Genomic DNA, 18,644 nt, shown 5'->3' with positions numbered 1-18,644 from the left:
TCTGACCATTATACGGGTGCGGAAAGCATACACGACTTGCCCAGCGAACCGCGCTTTCACCGAAAATCAGAATGCAAGGCCTCGTAATGAGGACACTGTTTCCTCGTCAAAACCGACTGCTCTTTAGCCTGTCCGCTTAGAAAGCAATTAGCTGAGCGGAGTGCCCAAAGCCAACGTCGCTGAGAGATTATAGTTATCGGCAGGTCGGATGACTTTGCCTGTATAGTTTTGTGCTAACTGATCTTGTGTTTATTTTTTTTTTATTTCGATTGACGACAAAAGAGTCGGGTGCGGAGTCTGTCAGACAAGGGGAAACGATTGATATCATTTTTCTTGAACACTATAAACAAAACAATAAGTTACCCCGGAAAACAATACGGTAAGCAGATTAACTTTTCCGCATTACCGTTCCGTCACGAAAGTTTTAGTTTTGAAGGAACTTACTCATCGCTTCGTGCAGCTCTTATGTGTTATAAATCAATGAAACATTTGACATAGATGACTTCAAAGTGTTCTACGGCACAACGCGCACGTCAACGACCAAAACGTCGTGAAGTATACAGTTTGTGGCAGGACTGAAGCGCCTTGTGAACAAAGGATTTGACGAGTCCTTTGTAGTGTGCAGAAACCACCCATTAACTTGAAATTGCGTTCATTTTCTACTTTCTCATATGCATATACATAACATGTGTGTGTAAACACTTTTTTTGGGCTAAAAATAATCTTTTCCCTTACTGAACAGGAATTATTGGCGACACATACGAGCGGCCAAAGCAGATAGCAAACACGTGAAACTCGAAGGCAACTTGCCAAGTGCGCCACCCTTCAAAAACAACGGAGCTTAGTTGCGTACAGAACTAAGTACAGACCTTGCGCGTATGTTCAGTGTACACGGAATCCCAGCCATTTGCATTACAAGCGTAGAGCGCGAAATTACGCAGTGACGTCACTAGCGCCCGTGAACAGAGATCCGACTGCCTCGCGACTTCGGCCTCAGTCCAAGGACTACACGGCCTTCCGCTAGAAGCCGCATGAAAGATAAGGGCAAAAACAAAAATAATACGGGAGGACAATGACTACGTAAACCACCTCGCGCTCACGAAATTAGAGTGAGCAGCTAAAACAATGGTTTCGCGATTACGGGCCACCGTTAGCACCGGAAGGCACACGGTTCGCGACTAAGAAAGAAAGGAAGGGAAAAAGAACGAAGCTACCTTATTATCCGCCTTCCTGAAGAGCCTAGGCGACAGAATAGGCATCCTGGACGTGAAACGCTTTGTCGGTTGCGCCGACATGTAGGCGTGGGAAGGCACTTGTTGTGTCGCGCCGTCGTCTGCTCTCTTTAGGTCCTCGTCTGCTACGCTGCCGTAGCCGTGTTCGTGGTCGTCTGCTAAGACGCTAGGCTCCGCTTCGTATCCGAGCTGTCCGCACTCGCTGGTATACTACAGTCGATCAAGGCACTTGCTTCGTGAATGTCGTCGATCAGCCGGAAAATGGACGTTTTCAAAAGACGCGTACAGACGCGACCGCCGCTTGAGCATGCAGCGCAGCGGGCGCCGGGGGCCAGCCTCCGAGAGCGAGCGCGGTTTGTCCCTCTCTTTCACCCTCTCTACGTTCTCTCCTCCGCGCATTTTGTCCGGGTGACGTCACGAGAAAGCGCGAGCGCCTTTGGGCCTTTCTCAGCCTCTTTCTCCAAGGTCGACCGGCGCCACTGCGGAGCAGCGGGAGCGCCGGATTGATGGTGGTTCTTTCTCAGTCTTTCACTCCTTCCTTTCTTTCTTTACTTCTCTCGTATTCTGTTGACTTCATCCGCATCGGCGGACGCGGCTGTCTTTACCTCATTACATGCCCTCGGATTGTACGCCGTCGTAGCGATGATGGATGCCGTGGTCTGCTGCATGCGTACTGCACAATGCTGACTCGCCTGACCGTTATCACGGACGTCCGGAAACGGAAACGTCCATTCCATTGAGCGGCGTCGGTTGTTGTGTTTTAGGCGCCACAATCATTCTTTCTAAGGCCGACTGCTGCCTCTGCTAACGTCGCGGAGGCAAGCAAACGAAAGAGCGGAGCCTTAGCTATATCTGGCTGTACATGTTCTCTAGAGCTGTCGAGCGATGGAGATTCGAGAGATTATTTGTTTTAAAACGAATTAACTGCCACTTCGATGAGAACAATATCCAAATATCTGCTTTTGACCTCCGATCAGTGCTGTGCTAAGTCGAAAAAGGGTGAGTTTCTCAGGAAATGTTTCTCGCTTAAAGAGATGGTATACCCCCCCCCCCCCCCCCCTTCATCATCCTCCTCTTACCCTCCCGCGGGTTAATTCTTGCACCTGCGGCATTTCAGTGCGAAAGCAGTATTTATAACGGTTCCAACCAAAAACCTTGTGTGAATCCTCGGAGTAACTCGGGTAAGCTCGGGTTAGTTCGGAGGAGCGTCGGGCAAGCTGCAGCCAATGGAAGGAAGCTCGGTTAAGTTCGGAGGAGCTTCGCACCAGCTGTAGGCAATGGAAGGGTGACCTTGGCACCCTCAGGGTCCCTAGCTTTCGCACGTTTACTCGGTTTAAGTGCGTTAAAATCCTACCGTTTTTTTTTAAATCCAAATTCACTTCATTCAGCCCTAGACCGTCTAGGTCCAGGTACCCAGATTTGTTCCTGGCATATATGCCCCCAAGTGATTTTATCTTTTTATCTTCCACAGCAGTACTCTTGGGAACCGCCCACTGTTACGTCCCAATATTGGCGTTTTCTCCTGAAGTTAACATCGGGACTTTCGCCAATAATTGCTTCGGAATCCGATATCCGATCCTAAATATGATTGGTCGATCAACAAGAAACACTTTTCTATGCGTTCCTTGATTTCAATGACTACTGGCTTCTTTAAAATTCCTATCGCTACGAGCCCATCACTAGCCCTACCTTTGTCTGGTCAAAAGCTTAAAGAATGTCTCGGTTCTGGCAGCCTTGATGTCACAGGTATAGCATGAGCTCCGTTAGCTCCCGCCCTCCTCGTTAGCGCTACACTCTTAGAAAAAAGGTAATAGTACTTACTAACTTTTCGGGTCGAAACTGTTTGTCACATATGTTACTACCCTGTTAGTAACTGTTACTAAAGTTATTAAAGGTTAGTAACAGTTACTAACCCATTGAGTTAATAACGGCTGCTACCTGCAGTTAGTAACGGGACGCTGAAGTATTTACTAAGAAAACGAACAGAAACTTGCATATGTTGCTAGATTCATTGTACGGTGTGCTGGCGTGACTTGTCAGATTTATGCGTACTCGAAAAATAAAAAAGCTTCGCAATCAATTTGACTAATTCCGGAATCCAGACAGAGCTATCAGAGCGTTCTGGCCGTAAATCACACACTTAGGTTTAAGCTTACCGTGCATTACATGTAGAAATTATGCGAGCGTTGGCATCATCAACCTTACAGTGCGCACACAAAGGTTCAGAATGCAGGAATAGCACAATTCAGAAAGAGTCACACTCGCGCACTACGCGTGCACATGTAGGTAAATCTTTCTGAGTCTTATATACTCCGTAAATCTGACTCATTTACGGGCTAGTGGCTCTTACCGGTGGAGCTAAGACACCAGCGTTAATTGTGAAGTTGAGATGTAGAAACAGCTTAGTCTACCTAACCACATGCCCCTGCAGAAATGTTTAATTACAAAATCAATTTATTAGCACGACAATCTTTGTGAGCTTATATTCTTTGACTTTATTTTAGGGTTAAAGGAACGGCTACTAACTAGGTAGTAACTAGCGACCATAGTTAGTAAAAAGGTACAAAGGGCTACTTTTACTAACTATACCTTGAAGAGGGTAGTAAATAGCTGATAAAAAGTAATAAAACGAAATCAGAGTTAGTAACTGCTGCACTTACTACCTTTTTACTAACTTTTTTTGAAGAGTGTACCCTCCTCAGTGGTTTTCGGGACTAGGGTGGCCGCATCTGGAGCATGACAGGTTTAATTGGAGAGAGATAGGAGTGGGCCTAGTGATGGCCAGGAAAGCCATCGCCACAGGCCGGGCTGCCAGCTAGCGTCATGAGCCTCCGTGACATGAACGTTTGAGTGCAGTGGGGCCGTGCGGGGCCCCAAGGACCTGCGTGTCCCGAACTCCCCTGTTTCAAATATAGTTTTCACCACCACCACTACACCACCTAGTGAGGCTGCTGCTGCTGTCAATGATGTCACTGCGGAATTAAACGCTCGCGTGCTCCCCTATCCAGGCAACAGCCGCTTGTAGGGCAGTGCTGTGAGATTCTTTCATGCGGAATAAATAACGCGCGCAGGCTGTGGTGTTCATATGGCTCTCTACGCTCGGTGACAGCATCCCTATGCTTGCATGTTTTCAAAACTCTCGCGTATTCGTTTTCTTAACAAGTCACCAAGAAGTGGTTCGGTCAGACATAAACTTCAAACACCGCCCACCTGGTAGCTTTTACATCTCCTCTTTAAAAATCAACAAGATTCCCTAGTCTTCTGCGAAATGCGTGTTTATAGGCTGAGCTCCGAAATACCGAGGTACTGTTTGCAATCACCCGGCTACCCTCCCCAGCCTCCTTCTTTTAATGCGTTAGCACTAGCGAAAAGCCGTCGTGTGTCCTGGTGAAGCCTCCACCTGTCACGGTTGGCAGGTGGCAAAGTGGAGAGAGAGGGAAGTCCTCACCCCTCCACTTTCAGAGAGGGAAATGTAAGTGGAAGAGAGACGACGAAGAGAGGGTGAGAGGCGGTGGTCTGAAGGAGTCAAGATAGACAACACGAAATCCCTCTTTCCTTTTCTTGCGCTATCGCTAGGTGGGTCGAAAGCAAAAAGCGGTTATGTGTCCTGGTGAAGCCCGGTGTGTCCTGGTGAAGGATAGAAACCGCGTTGCACCAGCTGCCACTTACATTGTCTGCAAAACCATCATAACCTATGCACAACCTATGCATCATAACCTATGCATTTAGTTTAACGAAGTAAATTTTTTTTTCAGCGCTCTTTCATCGCTGTCTTCTGGCGACGTCTATTCTTCACACTCGTTCTAAAATTTCTCATTTTAAGCTCCATCGTAAGACCTATCCAGCAGCAGATAAACAGCTCAGCAGAAAAGAGGAAATCATGTGGAGGAAACTGAAAACCGGGGTGTTTTCAAGCCCTCAACTGTACAGTAAATGGCATCCGGAAATCTTTAATCCTAGATTTCCGCACTGGAATAGCATTGCAGATCTAGTGCACGTGGTCTGGAGGTGCCCTTCCTATATCGACCCGAATAGAAATGTAGAATCCTATAGGAGGCCTTATTACTCAAGCACGAAGAAAAAGAGCAGCGCAAAGTCATCGGTCTCGCCTTGACCTCGCCGCAGATTCCTAAGGAATTCTGGCCGACGGTTAGGCGAATGAATAGGGGTTTAGGCTAAAGCCTTCTCCCCCGTCATTTCTGACGGGTGCAAGGAAAAGTTATTTCTCTCTCTCGAGCAGTGCGTTTAGCCCGGAGCTCTCGGCATACTTCGTTCTCAAGCCGACTCCATAAGGCTTCCTGCAGAATATAGTGACGCTTTTTTTTTTAATACGATAGCATAGAACCCTTGCGGGAGTAAAAATCCTGTGCCATCCGACGTTGTTCAGAAAAAAAAAAAAATCAGGGGGCACTTTGACTGTCTAAAGTGGGTAGAGGCGGAAGCGTTTTCCGCACCACCTTCGCTGTTTCTGTGGCACCGGTGGCGTCACATATAATTGAGTACTAATTACTAAGTGATGACAAATCACTAATTAATGGTTAATTACTGATTAATGCCTGAATACTAATTAACTGCTATTTAATGACGCTTAAGCTTCGCTTTTAGGAGTGGAACGCGACAGCGCGTTGTAGCGCTGCCAGGGAGTCCACGGAACACCACCCGTTCGGCGCGATGCCTTGCCCTTTGAACGCAACGCTTTTTGAGGAAAGGAAATGGCGCTGTAATTCTCTTTAATCTCGGTGGACACCTGAACCCACCGGGCGGATCCTCATCCCTACCCCACGCCCATGCCTAGCACCTATGGTGACAGATTAGAACATATTCGGCTGGAGCGCAGAAAATACCCACCCCCTCACATAAAACTAGACTCCTCCGCAGCCATAGACTGGAGGAAAATTCAGACCAACACTTTCCCTAACTTGTTCATCCTACACAAGATTAGCCCCACTCAATATCAGAATACATGCCCTTGGTGTGGAGCTTGCCCTACGCTCTACCACATATCGTAGGAATGTACAACGAAACCAAAACACTTAACTGTATCCAACCCGACATATGAGCAGTGGGAGGTGGCCCTGACCAGCGAGACCCTGCATAATGGTCGGCGCCTGGCACGAGCGGAAGCGCTAGCCCGATATTATGGCAACAAAACAGGTGTATACTACGTGGACGCCTCCGGCCCTCACCACGGGGGATGGTACACGGCCGCGGTAGTTCACAACAGCAACACAGTTAACGGCCTAACTTTCAGAGCCCGCAGTGCAACACAAGCAGAAGAGGTCGCGATTGCTCTCGCGGCCTCACATTCCAATTCAAAATACATAATCACCGACTCGCGAGGGGCCTGTCGGAACGTCGAACACGGCTGCACTCCCTTCCTAGCCTATCGAATATACCAAAATTGCATACGGGATACGGACCCCGCACACCGTTACCTCATATGGGCCCCTGCTCACCAGGGGTTGGCAGGAAACGAGGCAGCAGACGCAGCCGCCCGCGCGCTCTCTCACCGGGCTGTTTTCTCCTCCCCGTCCGATCAGGAACCCGATTTTAATCCGGTCTATACATTCAAAGATATTACAACATATTATCAAAATTATCATCGCCTTTACCCTAGCCCATGTAAAGGCTTGAAGAAGGCCGATGAGCGGCTCCTTCTCCGCCTTCTCACCAATACATTGCTGTGCCCGGCAGCGCTAAAACATTTTGACCCCTCCTTTAGCGGCAGCTGCCCACACTGTAGTGCAGTGTCTTCTGACACTTATCACATGGTGTGGGCCTGCCCCTCCAACCCCGCTATTCCCCCCATCCCCAACCCAACCCGGGAGGACTGGGAGGCGACCCTGCTCGGCTGCCACGACTTACAGGCCCAACAAGCCTTAGTCGGGCGCGCCCGGGCGGCGGCAACCGCCACTGGGGTCCCATACTAGGGACCTCCACCTAGTGTTTGTGAGGATCGGTCCCTTACGGGCTGATCCAAATATACCTCCTGTTCATTCGTAATAAATGTTTTCACCACCACCACCACCCTGGATCAGCAACTTAAGTTGGTTCAGCAAGTCCGTCAGTCAGCTAAAGCCAGTGGCGCCTTGGACTAGGGGTGCCACCCAAGTTGCTCGAGCAACCTTCTTCTTTTTAAATAAAAGTTTTCTCTCTCTCTCTCTCTGAACCGCACGGTAGAGGAAGGGAGGAAGTGGGAGTGAAAGAAGATAGATAAAGAGGAGCCGTAATGAAGAAAATGAAAATTGTATTTGAGGAAAGGAAATTACGCAGTAACTGTCTCACAAAATTCAGGGGGGCACTTTTTTGACCTAAAGTATGGTCACTGATGCCCCTACGAGTGGAACACGACAGCGTCTTGCAACGCTGCCAAGGAGTCCATAGAACGCCATCGCCCAATCGGTTCTACGCCTCGCTCGTCAGTAAATTGGTTTTTGAGGAAAGGAAATGTATCTGTCTCTCATTTGTTCTGTCTCTCATTTGTCGGTGGACACCTAAACCTCGCGGGAAGGGAATGGAGGAGGATGAGAGTGAGTGAAGACACCGTATTCACTAGACGCGCCTTTGTTCATTCCAAACCACCGAGCTGGCATGGCGGAGTGGATAGCATGCTCGTTTCTCACGCCGAAGACCGGGGTTCGATTCCTGAGCTCGACCAATTTCTTAATCGGTTTTATTTATTTATATGGCCTGACTAGTAAAGCTAATTAGGCTAATTGGGTAATTAGGCAATTAACTAAGCTCAGTCCCACTTAATTGGAGCATCACTATACGATCCCTTCAATTGGTTGCATGGTTACTAGCCAAAGTACAATTGGCCCCGTTTGAAATTCGCGCACTGTGACGTCACGACCGTTTCCACCAATTGAAAAGCGTGACATTTTCTGTCGACAACTGCTGCTTACAACGATGAGACATTAAAGGCTTCCGCCTTAATACTGATTGGATGGCGTGCGTAGTGATGTCACCAGCGGAGAAATTTCATTGGCTGGAGATACGTTACGTCAGCGGACCGGAGAACACCCATTGGCTGGAGGGAGTGATGCTAACAGACCCGGTTCGTCTGTGTGAAATCTTCACCTGCCAACTGTGGCAGTTGGAACGTGGTGCATGCAGGGAAGAGCTCGGGAAGAACAGCCTGGGTCTCATAAGCCACACCAGTCACTTATGGCAAAAGCATCAACAGCTTTGAATGCTATCGCATTACCATCACATAATATAACTATGTGCCCCCTGTGTTCTATTTTTCGTGAAACGCATAGTCAGTGAACAGCTATTGCGGCATGGGTCGTAGCGAAATTGGAATATTATATGCACCCGGCGCGGTGGCTCAGTGGTTAGAGCGCTCGGCTGCTGAGGGCGCGGGTCAATCGCTGCTGCAGCGGCCGCGTTTCGATGACGCAGAAGGCGCCGTTTGCGTTTTGCGATGTCAGTGCACTTTAAAGAACGCCAGGTGGCCGAAATTATTCCGGAGTACTCCACTATGACGCCTCCTTCTCTCTTCCTTCTTTCACGCTGTCCTTCATTCCTTCCCTGATGGCACGATTGAGCTGTCCACCGAGATGTGAGACAGTTTAATGCCACATGCTGTCGTTAGCAATCCGTGTCGGCAACCGTGTCTGCGTCCGTGTCGGCAGCCGTGTCGAAAGATGTGTCCGCGTTTCGACGGGTGTCCACCGAGATATGTGAGACAGTTACTGCGTAATTTGCTTTCCTGAAATACAATTTCCATTTTCTTCATTACGGCCCTCTTTCTTCTTTCACTCCACTTCCCCCCTTCCTGTACGGTGCGGGTCAGGTGTCCACCGAGATGACAGAGAATTACAGCGCCATTTCCTTTCCTAAAAAAAAAAATCTCTGCCTCTCCCGTAAACGAGAGTAGAGTAAGCATGAAATGTTTACGGGCCTAATGTCATCTCGGTGGACACCCGAACCGCACCGTACAGGAAGGAGGAACGCCACCACCCGTTCAGCGCAATGCCTTGCCATTTGAACGCAAGGTTTTTTGAGGAAAGGAAATGGCGCAGTAATTCTCTGCCATCTCGGTGGACACCCGAACCGCACCGTAAAGGAAGGGAGGAACGCCACCACCCGTTCGGCGCGATGCCTTGCCCTTTGAACGCAGCGCTTCTCCCCCTGATCACGTATGACAACGAAGTGTAACGTGGCATTTATGTGCTTTTTGCATGCGTTATTAGAAATCGGAAATTATAATTCCGTGCATTATCAAACCCACAGCTCCACTGATATCTTGATAAACATTGAGAAGGCACTGGCAGCAGTTATTTTTTGTCTCATTTGGAGACCAACCGGCGCTTGCATTCCGGTCGCGTAGGAGGGCTCAGAGAGTCTCGTTAAATCTAAGTCTCGTACGGTGCCCGGATGTTCTCGTTTCAGAGCCCGGATGACTGGAATTCAGTGCCCGGATGAGTGGATTTCAGTGCCCGGATGACTGGAATTCAGTGCCCGGATGATGGCTCTCGGTCTCGGCGTGACGTCACCACACTGCCGACAACGGGAGCTAAAAGCATTTCATGCTTAAAACGGTGCGTTCAAAGGGCAACGCATCGCGCCGAACGGGTGGTGGCGTTCCGTGGACTCCCTCGCAGCGCTACAACACGCTGTCGCGTTCCACTCCTAAAGGCAAAGATCAAGCGTCATTAATTGGCAGTTAATTAATGCACCAACAGAATGTGAAGTGAACAATCGCGTAGCAGAATGCAGCACTCAGGCTTTCGCCTTTCACCACTTAAGCCGCTTAAGTTCCTCGTATTTTAAGCATGAAATGCTTTTAGCTCCCGTTGTCGGCAGTGTGGTGACGTCACGCCGAGACCGGGATCCACTCATCCGGGCACTGAAATCCACTCATCCGGGCACTGAATTCCAGTTATCCGGGCACTGAATTCCAGTTATCCGGGCACTGAAATCCACTCATCCGGGCACTGAATTCCAGTCATCCGGGCACTGAATTCCAGTTATCCGGGCACTGAAATCCACTCATCCGGGCACTGAATTCCAGTCATCCGGGCTCTGAAACGAGAACATCCGGGCACCGTACGAGACAACGAGATTTAACGAGACTCTCTAAGCCCTCCTACGCGACCGGCATGCAAGCGCCGGTTGGTCTCCAAACGAGACAAAAAATAACTGCTGCCAGTGCCTTCTCAATGTTTATCAAGATATCAGTGGAGCTGTGGGTTTGATAATGCACGGAATTATAATTTCCGATTTCTAATAACGCGTGCAAAAAGCACATAAATGCCACGTTACACTTCGTTGTCATACGTGATCCGGGGGAGAAGCGCTGCATTCAAAGGCCAAGGCATCGCGCCGAACGGGTGGTGGCGTTCCTCCCTTCCATTACGGCGCGGTTCGGGTGTCCACCGAGATGGCAGAGAATTACTGCGCCATTTCCTTTCCTCAAAAAACCTTGCGTTCAAATGGCAAGGCATCGCGCTGAACGGGTGGTGGCGTTCCTCCCTTCCTGTACGGTGCGGTTCGGGTGTCCACCGAGATGACATTAGGCCCGTAAACATTTCATGCTTACTCTACTCTCGGTTACGGGAGAGGCAGAGAATTTTTTTTCTCTAGCCATTGCTGGGATTTGCTCTACCACCTGCGAGTACACACACACACGCACTAACACACGCTTTAAAGTGTTAAAGTGTTTATTACGGGTCACTGGGCGCCGTGGTCGATCCTTGGTCCAGGATGCCACACTTGACTGCTGCCATCGTGGCTCGGCGCACAAGGAATCGTTGCGCTTCCTCGTCCTCGCTGGCCAGCAAGTGCTCCCACTGCATCACATTTTATTTTAAGCATGAAATGCTTTTAGCCCCCGTTGTCGGCAGTGTGGTGACGTCACGCCGAGACCGAGATCCACTCATCCGGGCATTGAAATCCACTCATCCGGGCACTGAATTCCAGTCATCCGGCCTCTGAAACGGGAACATCCGGGCACCGTACGAGACTTAACGAGAATTAACGAGACTCTGTAAGCCCTCCTACGCGACCGGCATGCAAGCGCCGGTTGGTCTCCAAAGGAGTCACAAAAAATAACTACTGCCAGTGCCTTCTCAATGTTTATCAAGATATCAGTCGCTGTGCGTTTGATAATGCACGGAATTATAATTTCCGATTTCTAATAACGCGTGCAAAAAGCACATAAATGCCACGATACACTTGGTTGTCGTACGTGATCTCTTAGGGGCTTCGCGCATCGAAGCAAAGCCGCGCAGGCGGACAGGGGCCCGGGGGAGAAGCGCTGCGTTCAAAGGGCAAGGCATCGCGCCGAACGGGTGGTGGCGTTCCTCCCTTCCTTTACGGTGCGGTTCGGGTGTCCACCGAGATGGCAGAGAATTACTCCGCCATTTCCTTTCCTCAAAAAACCTTGCGTTCAAATGGCAAGGCATCGCGCTGAACGGGTGATGGCGTTCCTCCCTTCCTGTACGGTGCGGTTCGGGTGTCCACCGAGATGACATTAGGCCCGTAAACATTTCATGCTTACTCTACTCTCGGTTACGGGAGAGGCAGAGATTTTTTTTTTTAGGTTTCCGTGAATAAATAGTTTCATTCGCAGATAATATAGCTGCAAAGTAAGCCCGCAGAAATAAAAATACGCGCGGACTATTTGCTGCTCCGGATTACTACGTATTACTCCGCCGATGGTAGAGCGGCAAGCGGCACTCCACGCGTTGGTCGACTCTGCCCACCGTACGCGGAGAATTAAAAAAAAAAAGGCGGAAGCCGGACGTTAATTCGATTTAATTAGGGAAATCGGCCACACAGGGTAATAAATCGAAGTTTCTAAGAATGCTCGGAACGTGTAGATTGAGTTCCCGCGGCAAAAAGACTAGTTCCGATTCCTCTTCACTGCACCTTTAAATTCCTGCCCGATTTTCGGAATACGGCTGTTCTACGGTGCAAAACCTAAATATACGACTCTGCCACTAATACTGCTTAAAAACATCGTTCCTTCTTTCCGCTTAAGGCACGTAAGACGAGGAAACCGCTCGAATGCCCGATATGGAGTTAAAGGAACGTTGTACAGGATTACGAGATATCTTACATAATCACTTTCCCGCCTAAACTCGTTTCGCCTGACTCGCCAGGAGTTTTACCTCTACCAGCTGTGCAGTCGCTAATGGTACCTTTGTTTCTTGGCAAGTTTTTCTTGTTGGGCGTTCGCCAAAACGGTAGGGCCATTCCTGAAACGACTCTTGTGAGCGTCTCTTTTGCGCGCGTAAATCTCGGAGCGCCCCATTCCGCGTCGAGGAAGAGAGCTTCGGACGCAGCCAGTGCTTGGGCTAGTTTGTATCTTATCTTTTATTCAATGGAAGGCCACCAAGCGGTCTGCGCATGGCCGCCTCGATCGGGCGCGAGAATCTCGCGGTCTGCGAATATTGGTTACACGCTGAAGTTAAGCGGTGAAGCGCGGCCGGCCTTCGCTAGCCAACGCTTCTTGAAGTCATTTCGTTTGCATTTTTCTTATGCGAAGCATACTACTTTAGCTACCACTTCAGCCCTTCACCGTGGTTATGTGCCTCCAAATCACGTGATACATGACGCCACACCACGTGACACGATGACGTCACGACAGTAGAGAAACGGGGGCCCACCTCGCGCCGTCGCTGTGGTTGTGCGCCTCCAAATCACGTGATACATGACGTCACACCACGTGACACGATGACGTCATGACAGTGGAGAAACGGGGGCCCACCTCGCGCCGTCGCTGTGGTTGTGCGCCTCCAAATCACGTGATACATGACGTCACACCAAGTGACCTAATGACGTCACGACAGTGGAGAAACGGGGGCCCACCTCGCGCCGTCACTGTGGTTGTGCGCCTCCAAATTACGCGACACGATGATGCTTCGCATTCTCCAGGCTTAACCAAGTTAAGCCTCAGCCATTTTTTCTTTTGCCCCCACCACCAAGCATGGAGGAAAAAAAACTAAGGAGGGAGCATGACGTCACGCGGCCAGCGTTCGCAAGCCGAGTGTTTTGAAGTCGTTTTCTCCCTCAGTTTTTCGCTCTCCGAGCCGGTCCTTTATGTTTTGATTCCGGTATGTTTTAGTGTGCGCGTATGCGCGACCCGCGGCGCGGGCGTCTACAGCAAGGAAGTTGATCTACAGTTAGTCTGCCGCGCTAATCGGCGCATGCGCGCGCGCGGCGCGGCTAGACTTTACCGCACGCTATCACGTGGTGCGATCACGGGGGACACACACTCTCTTTTTTTGCTATATCTTTACTTGTTAAGACGAGGCTTCAAGGTTGTCGCCGGACGCTCCCTCCTCAGTTTTTTTTCCTCCATGCCACCAAGGTTCCTTCCTGGTTACGAGACTCCTCTCCATCTCTTCCTGGGTGGTTGCATAACTGACCCTCAGCTTCGCGTTTGCAAAACGCTCGTGTATGTGACTGGGCTGTCAGGCCTTGATTTTATAAATGTCACATACAAGCGGTTGAGTGGATTGAGCGATGGAGTGGAGCGTCGCCACAAAAAACCTGGAAAAAATTTGCAACTTGGAACCTCGTCGTTCTGGCCGCTCGAGCCGCCGCGACGACGCTAAACGGGTTTTTGCGCAGCGGCGGCAGAAATCGCTGGCGTTTGACAGGGTTTAATGGTAAAATGTTAACAACGGCTGAACGGAACGTCCCAGCAACTATTCTGCCGCGGAATTATTCTCCAGTAACCCCGTGTAAAACTTAATGTTTTAATTTCGCGCCAGGGCGGCTCTACTGCTATAGTGGCGCACTCTGATGGTTTTCTCTGAATACACTCGAACCGCTCTAACGGCGCAGCAGCAATAGCAGCAATCGCTTGAGCTGATAAAGGTAGCTCGAGCTCCATGCGCAGCTGTAATAAAAGGGAGCAAATAAAGATCCCCGTCTGTAGTTTTTTTTTGTTGTCTCCGGCACATTCAAACATCTTTGAACTACTAAAGCAACAGTCAATCAGAGTTCTCAACCATGTGTGTTGTTTTGGGTTGCCGTAGGACCTAAGATGGCGTCGGTAGATGTGTATTGTGTTTGTGGTCAACCGTACGACCCGAATCTGTTTATGATTCAGTGTGATGTTTGCAAAGACTGGTTTCACGGAAAGTAAGACCCTTCGAACCGACAGTTGTCTGCCTGTTTTCCCGTTCTTGGCAACTGTAATTACCCGCGAATGCCTCTCTGCCAGCACCGTGTCGCGACGCGTTGGTTTCCTATCTGCTCGAACGGCACAAGTTGCTGCGGTGCTAACAGCTTGTCTGCTGAGTGGCACAGCCCTCGAGACTTTGTTGCCAGAACGTAGCGGGCCTTTCAAGCTGTATTAACGGGGATCGCAACCGCTGTCGTTCGTGTCTCCCGTGTCGCGCTTCACATGCTGCCTGCCTATCAGCTGGTTCCCAGTCTCCCGACTTCACCGCATTTTTTTTTTTAACCATTGAGCTGCATGCTTTGTTTATCGTTGTTGCAGCTATTCTCGAAGCTTTTATTTCAGCTGGCAGAGTTGCTTTAACGGCTTTAAGAAGCGCGTGCAGCTTTCGAAGACGAAAATGAAGAAAAAAAAAAAACATTGAGATCACAGCCGGGATGCGCCTGACGTATCGACCACGCTCTCGAGAGCGCGCTCTTTTAGGAAGCTGTCAAAGTAGGCCGCTCGCTGTCCAACGCTTGTCGTAGGCAGTGTCGGAACGCTACTTCAACGTTGCTGTACTGTTTCTTGGTTTCAGTTGTGTGGATGTCAAGGAGCATGACGCCTGCGACATCATCAAATACCACTGCCCTCAGTGCCAGCTCTCCTTCGGACCTTCAGTCTGTAAGTGTTCACTGTTCTTTCCAACTTTCCTGCGCTTAATGAATATCAGCTACAGCTCGTCCTCATGAGGTGTTTTACACACTTCGCAATCAGTGCTCAAGTCCATGTTAGCGAAACTATGCTGCACGTCTATGTAAATCGTATCTAATCGCCATTTTAATGTGAAACGTTATAAGACTAGATCTAGGCACGGCTTTGAGAAATGCTCTCGACGCTGTTTTTTAAACATGTCATGTCAGTATTCTCACTTTGTTTGCTGCTTGGATGGAAAAACTTACATTGCTATCGGCGTACTTTTCACTGCTTCTACTTATTTCTGCTAGGTGATGGGTACTTAAGATTGCTGACATTTAATGGCAGTTAATCTAGAAAAATATTGCACATGTTAACTACCACTGTGAGCATCTGTCCATGCATATTTTGATGTGCACACTTTAATTTGCTGTTATTAAACCAATCCTATAAACCATTTTCAAAGGATTATGTGTAATTTATAGCATACAGTAGGCAGCATATTTATGCTTTCACGTGTCGAAGCTTCTGTTTGTCATAAATTCCTGGTATATTTGTTCTCATCATTTGCAGTGACATTAAATTTATGAGTCTGCCTCATACAGTAATGTGTTTTGCATCAGTATTCGTCTGTTATGTGCCGTAGAAAACCTCCATAATCTACTAACCACCTGGCAGGCAAAAAAGCAAGCTTGGGGAGCTGCCGAAACCATCGCCATTATCTGCTAGGTAGAAGCTAGCAAGAACTGAGCAAGCTGTAATTCCAAATGCGCTACTGTACGAGACAGACCACAGAATGTGACCTCTGTGTAATATATGAGCTCGAACAAACTAGAGTTTCTTGAGAAAACATTTTTTCAATAGTTGAAAGGTAAAAGTAAGCAGCTCACTGCATGTTATGCAAGATTTCTGTTGACCGTGTCATTGTGCCGTACTATTTCAGGGAAGCAGAGAACTAACTGGCACCGGCATGACTACTCAGATCCTGACGCGAGTGACAAGGTGAGTTGACCTCATTCAGTTGAACACCTCCTGCACTGTACTATGCTTTGTTAGTAATTTGCTGGCACCATATTTGCAGCCTGTGCAGACGGGAACTTACGTTTTCATCAAGGAACTCAAATCAAGGCATTTTGAAAGGTAAGCTGAAACGCTTCTTGTCTCTCTTGCATTTTCAACTTTTGTCCTATTAGAAATGTGTTTCGTGATGCATGCCGTTTATTCTACACTGGGTAGCAGCAGCATCGCTGTATTTCGCTCGTTAGCTAGAACTATGCCGTGCACATTTACACCTAGCTATAGAACACGAACATTGATGTGAAGAAATTCACTGTTGTCAGGAATGAATGAATAGGCAATGGCACTTGAGAAAGGTGTGCTGACTGAGGTGCACGCTTGTGGTTGCAGTGTGGAACACATGCTACCCACGCATTCTGTACTTCACTGCAGGTGTGGTAGATAACTAGACTGACCGCTAAATGTGCTTTATAGCATCTGTGATAGTGCCATATAAATGTGATGAGCACTTGGTAACCATTGTCTTTGTGGCCACCAAACGTTGCTGGCATGTGACTGTGACCTGATTTTTTGAAAGCCGGGCAGTGACCTAAAGACCAGAGTTTAGTATTCAAAGTCCATTTAGACTAAAAGTCATCGGAAGCTTAATTTAAAATAAGGGATAATTTCAAAACGGTACTTTTTAAGGTTTAGAGAAAGGTTAAAAAAATCGCTGAGAGAAACAAAAGCTACTGAGCCAGGCTAACACCTGTCGCCACCCTGTTTGAAAGGGGACACACATAACATTCATCCATCCGTCTGACCTTGAGCTGATCTAACCACCTGTTTCACTGTTATGCCTTTCTAGGGTGTGGATTAATAGCCCTTAATATCTGTGCCTTGTTTACGGGCCCTGTTCCAAAGAAAATAAATAAATAAAAGGAAGAAGAACCGCACCATCTATGCGCATTAATTACTCATCGCATAGAACACTGCCCTGACATGTTGTCAGCAGATTAACTGTGCTTGCTATGGCTGCCATATTTTTGTGAAAGCTGTGCAAGTAGACAAGTAGCTTGGGTTTTTATAATTTTCACCTATCTCGTTTCCAACGTTTTCAGTGCGGAGAGCATAGTGACCCGGCTGAGTGGGGAACAGTTCAACCTGCAGTACTTGCTGCACAGTGGGTTCACGAACCCTGTGCTCGTCCTCAAGAAAGACGGCCTGGGACTTGTGATGCCACCAGAGGACCTCACTGTCAGTGATGTCATGGATTTTATTGGTTAGTGACCCTCTCATTATTCTTGTATCTGCTTTCTTATTTTCTTTGGATCACACTGTAAAAGTGCACACATGCAGCTGAATGGGATTGCAAAAAAAAAAAAAGAAAGGAGAATGTTTCATTCACGTTGCTATGTGAATAAACATGCGTGAAGCATTTGTATTCACGCTACCCAGAGCATTCACCCGAAAGAGCCTTGTTCTGTTATTTTTCCCAAAGGTAGAAAGACGATTCTTTAAACTCTGTGGAGCATTTATGAGTCCTGCACAGGCTTGAACATTGTGAATGCATATAACGAGAGCCAAATTTTATGTCTTAAAACTCCAAAAAAGACGGCCTTATATTGCATGTGGGTTTTTACGGTATACTATACTGGGCAAACCTGTGCCGTCAGCATGGATATATGGTGTAGGTTTGTGTGCCTGTGTAGTACCTACTCTGTTGTGGTGGGATAGTAGTATTCATTGTTGTCCACTCACCTCATGATAATTTTAACTTGAAAAGGACCAAGAACTCGTTTGAATTGGGAGAAACTTTTTAATAAATTTGATGTGGGCAGGAAAATGCGGCACTTGAAGTAGCCATTAAACTCATCAGAGTTCGCCTTATTTTAAGAAAGCGTATCCTTTCATGGTATTCATTTCAACTTATATACCACAATGTTTGAATTCTACAAAGTTTTTCTGATGTAGGTTGCGTGATTTGTTTGTGACAGAATAGAACTTGGTGTGACCTTTGTAGTGCATTGGTGTTACCATTATTGTACAACTGCGGTTGAAGGTTTCCGTTCAGATCCAGCAAGTCCCATGTGCAATTCATTTCATGTTTTTCGGACATTGTTGACTGCCATGGCACTTGCATGTACTGTTTCAGGTCCAGATTTTATGTTGGATGTGATTGATGTCCGAAAGCAGGAGGATCTCAAGATGACAATGTCGGAATGGGTAGATTACTTCAACAGCTATGACCGCTCCAAGGTCTTCAATGTCATCAGTCTTGAGTTCTCGGACACCAGGTCAGGGTTCACTACCTACATCTCTCATGTGTTTATGATCTTTGTTGGAATAGTAGTGCGTGGTGTGCAGAGGGATCTGCCTCAATACACCTAGTTGTGGGAAGTGCCACTGGAGGGTTCTAATGGGACTGGTAGTTGCAGATATAAATGCAGGAGGTTGCTTGGCACTGGATGGTGGTGGGAACGGCTGGCAGGAAGGTAGGCAGAGAAAAGTCATTGGCGTGGGAGCCTCTCGAGTCCCATTGAAGGTGACTGCAGATGACAGAGAAGCCATGGTAATAGTATTGTGATGGCAAAGGGGTA

The 18,644-nt window shown here is 48.2% G+C and overlaps 2 protein-coding genes across 3 annotated transcripts in view; one reads left to right on the top strand and one right to left on the bottom strand.

Moving 5' to 3' along the window:
* LOC149358757 (GRAM domain-containing protein 4-like) overlaps window positions 1-18,644 on the bottom strand; it is a 159,887-nt gene that overhangs the window by 110,180 nt on the left and 31,063 nt on the right. The window contains exon 1 of one of the 2 annotated variants that reach the window (XM_089570936.1): window positions 1,215-1,558. The exons of the other annotated variant lie outside the window; for it this stretch is intronic. Within the exon in view, the coding sequence (XP_089427062.1) occupies window positions 1,215-1,295 (81 nt within the window). The 5' untranslated portion in view covers window positions 1,296-1,558. Of the gene's footprint in view, window positions 1-1,214; window positions 1,559-18,644 lie in introns of those variants that run through there. 2 annotated transcript variants of the gene reach the window in all.
* LOC149358756 (histone lysine demethylase PHF8-like) overlaps window positions 14,175-18,644 on the top strand; it is a 47,610-nt gene continuing 43,140 nt past the window's right edge. The window contains exons 1-6 of the mRNA XM_089570933.1: window positions 14,175-14,333; window positions 14,951-15,036; window positions 15,992-16,050; window positions 16,130-16,188; window positions 17,166-17,326; window positions 18,200-18,341. Coding sequence (XP_089427059.1) covers window positions 14,236-14,333; window positions 14,951-15,036; window positions 15,992-16,050; window positions 16,130-16,188; window positions 17,166-17,326; window positions 18,200-18,341 — 605 coding nt within the window. The 5' untranslated portion in view covers window positions 14,175-14,235. The remainder of the gene's footprint in view (window positions 14,334-14,950; window positions 15,037-15,991; window positions 16,051-16,129; window positions 16,189-17,165; window positions 17,327-18,199; window positions 18,342-18,644) is intronic.

The sequence above is a fragment of the Amblyomma mixtum genome, chromosome 2 (assembly GCF_055824585.1).
Source record: "Amblyomma mixtum isolate Tamu chromosome 2, ASM5582458v1, whole genome shotgun sequence".
NCBI classification, from domain to species: Eukaryota; Metazoa; Arthropoda; class Arachnida; order Ixodida; family Ixodidae; genus Amblyomma; species Amblyomma mixtum.
Note: the sequence above shows the minus strand (reverse complement) of the source record. Positions and strands in the feature narration are given on the sequence as shown.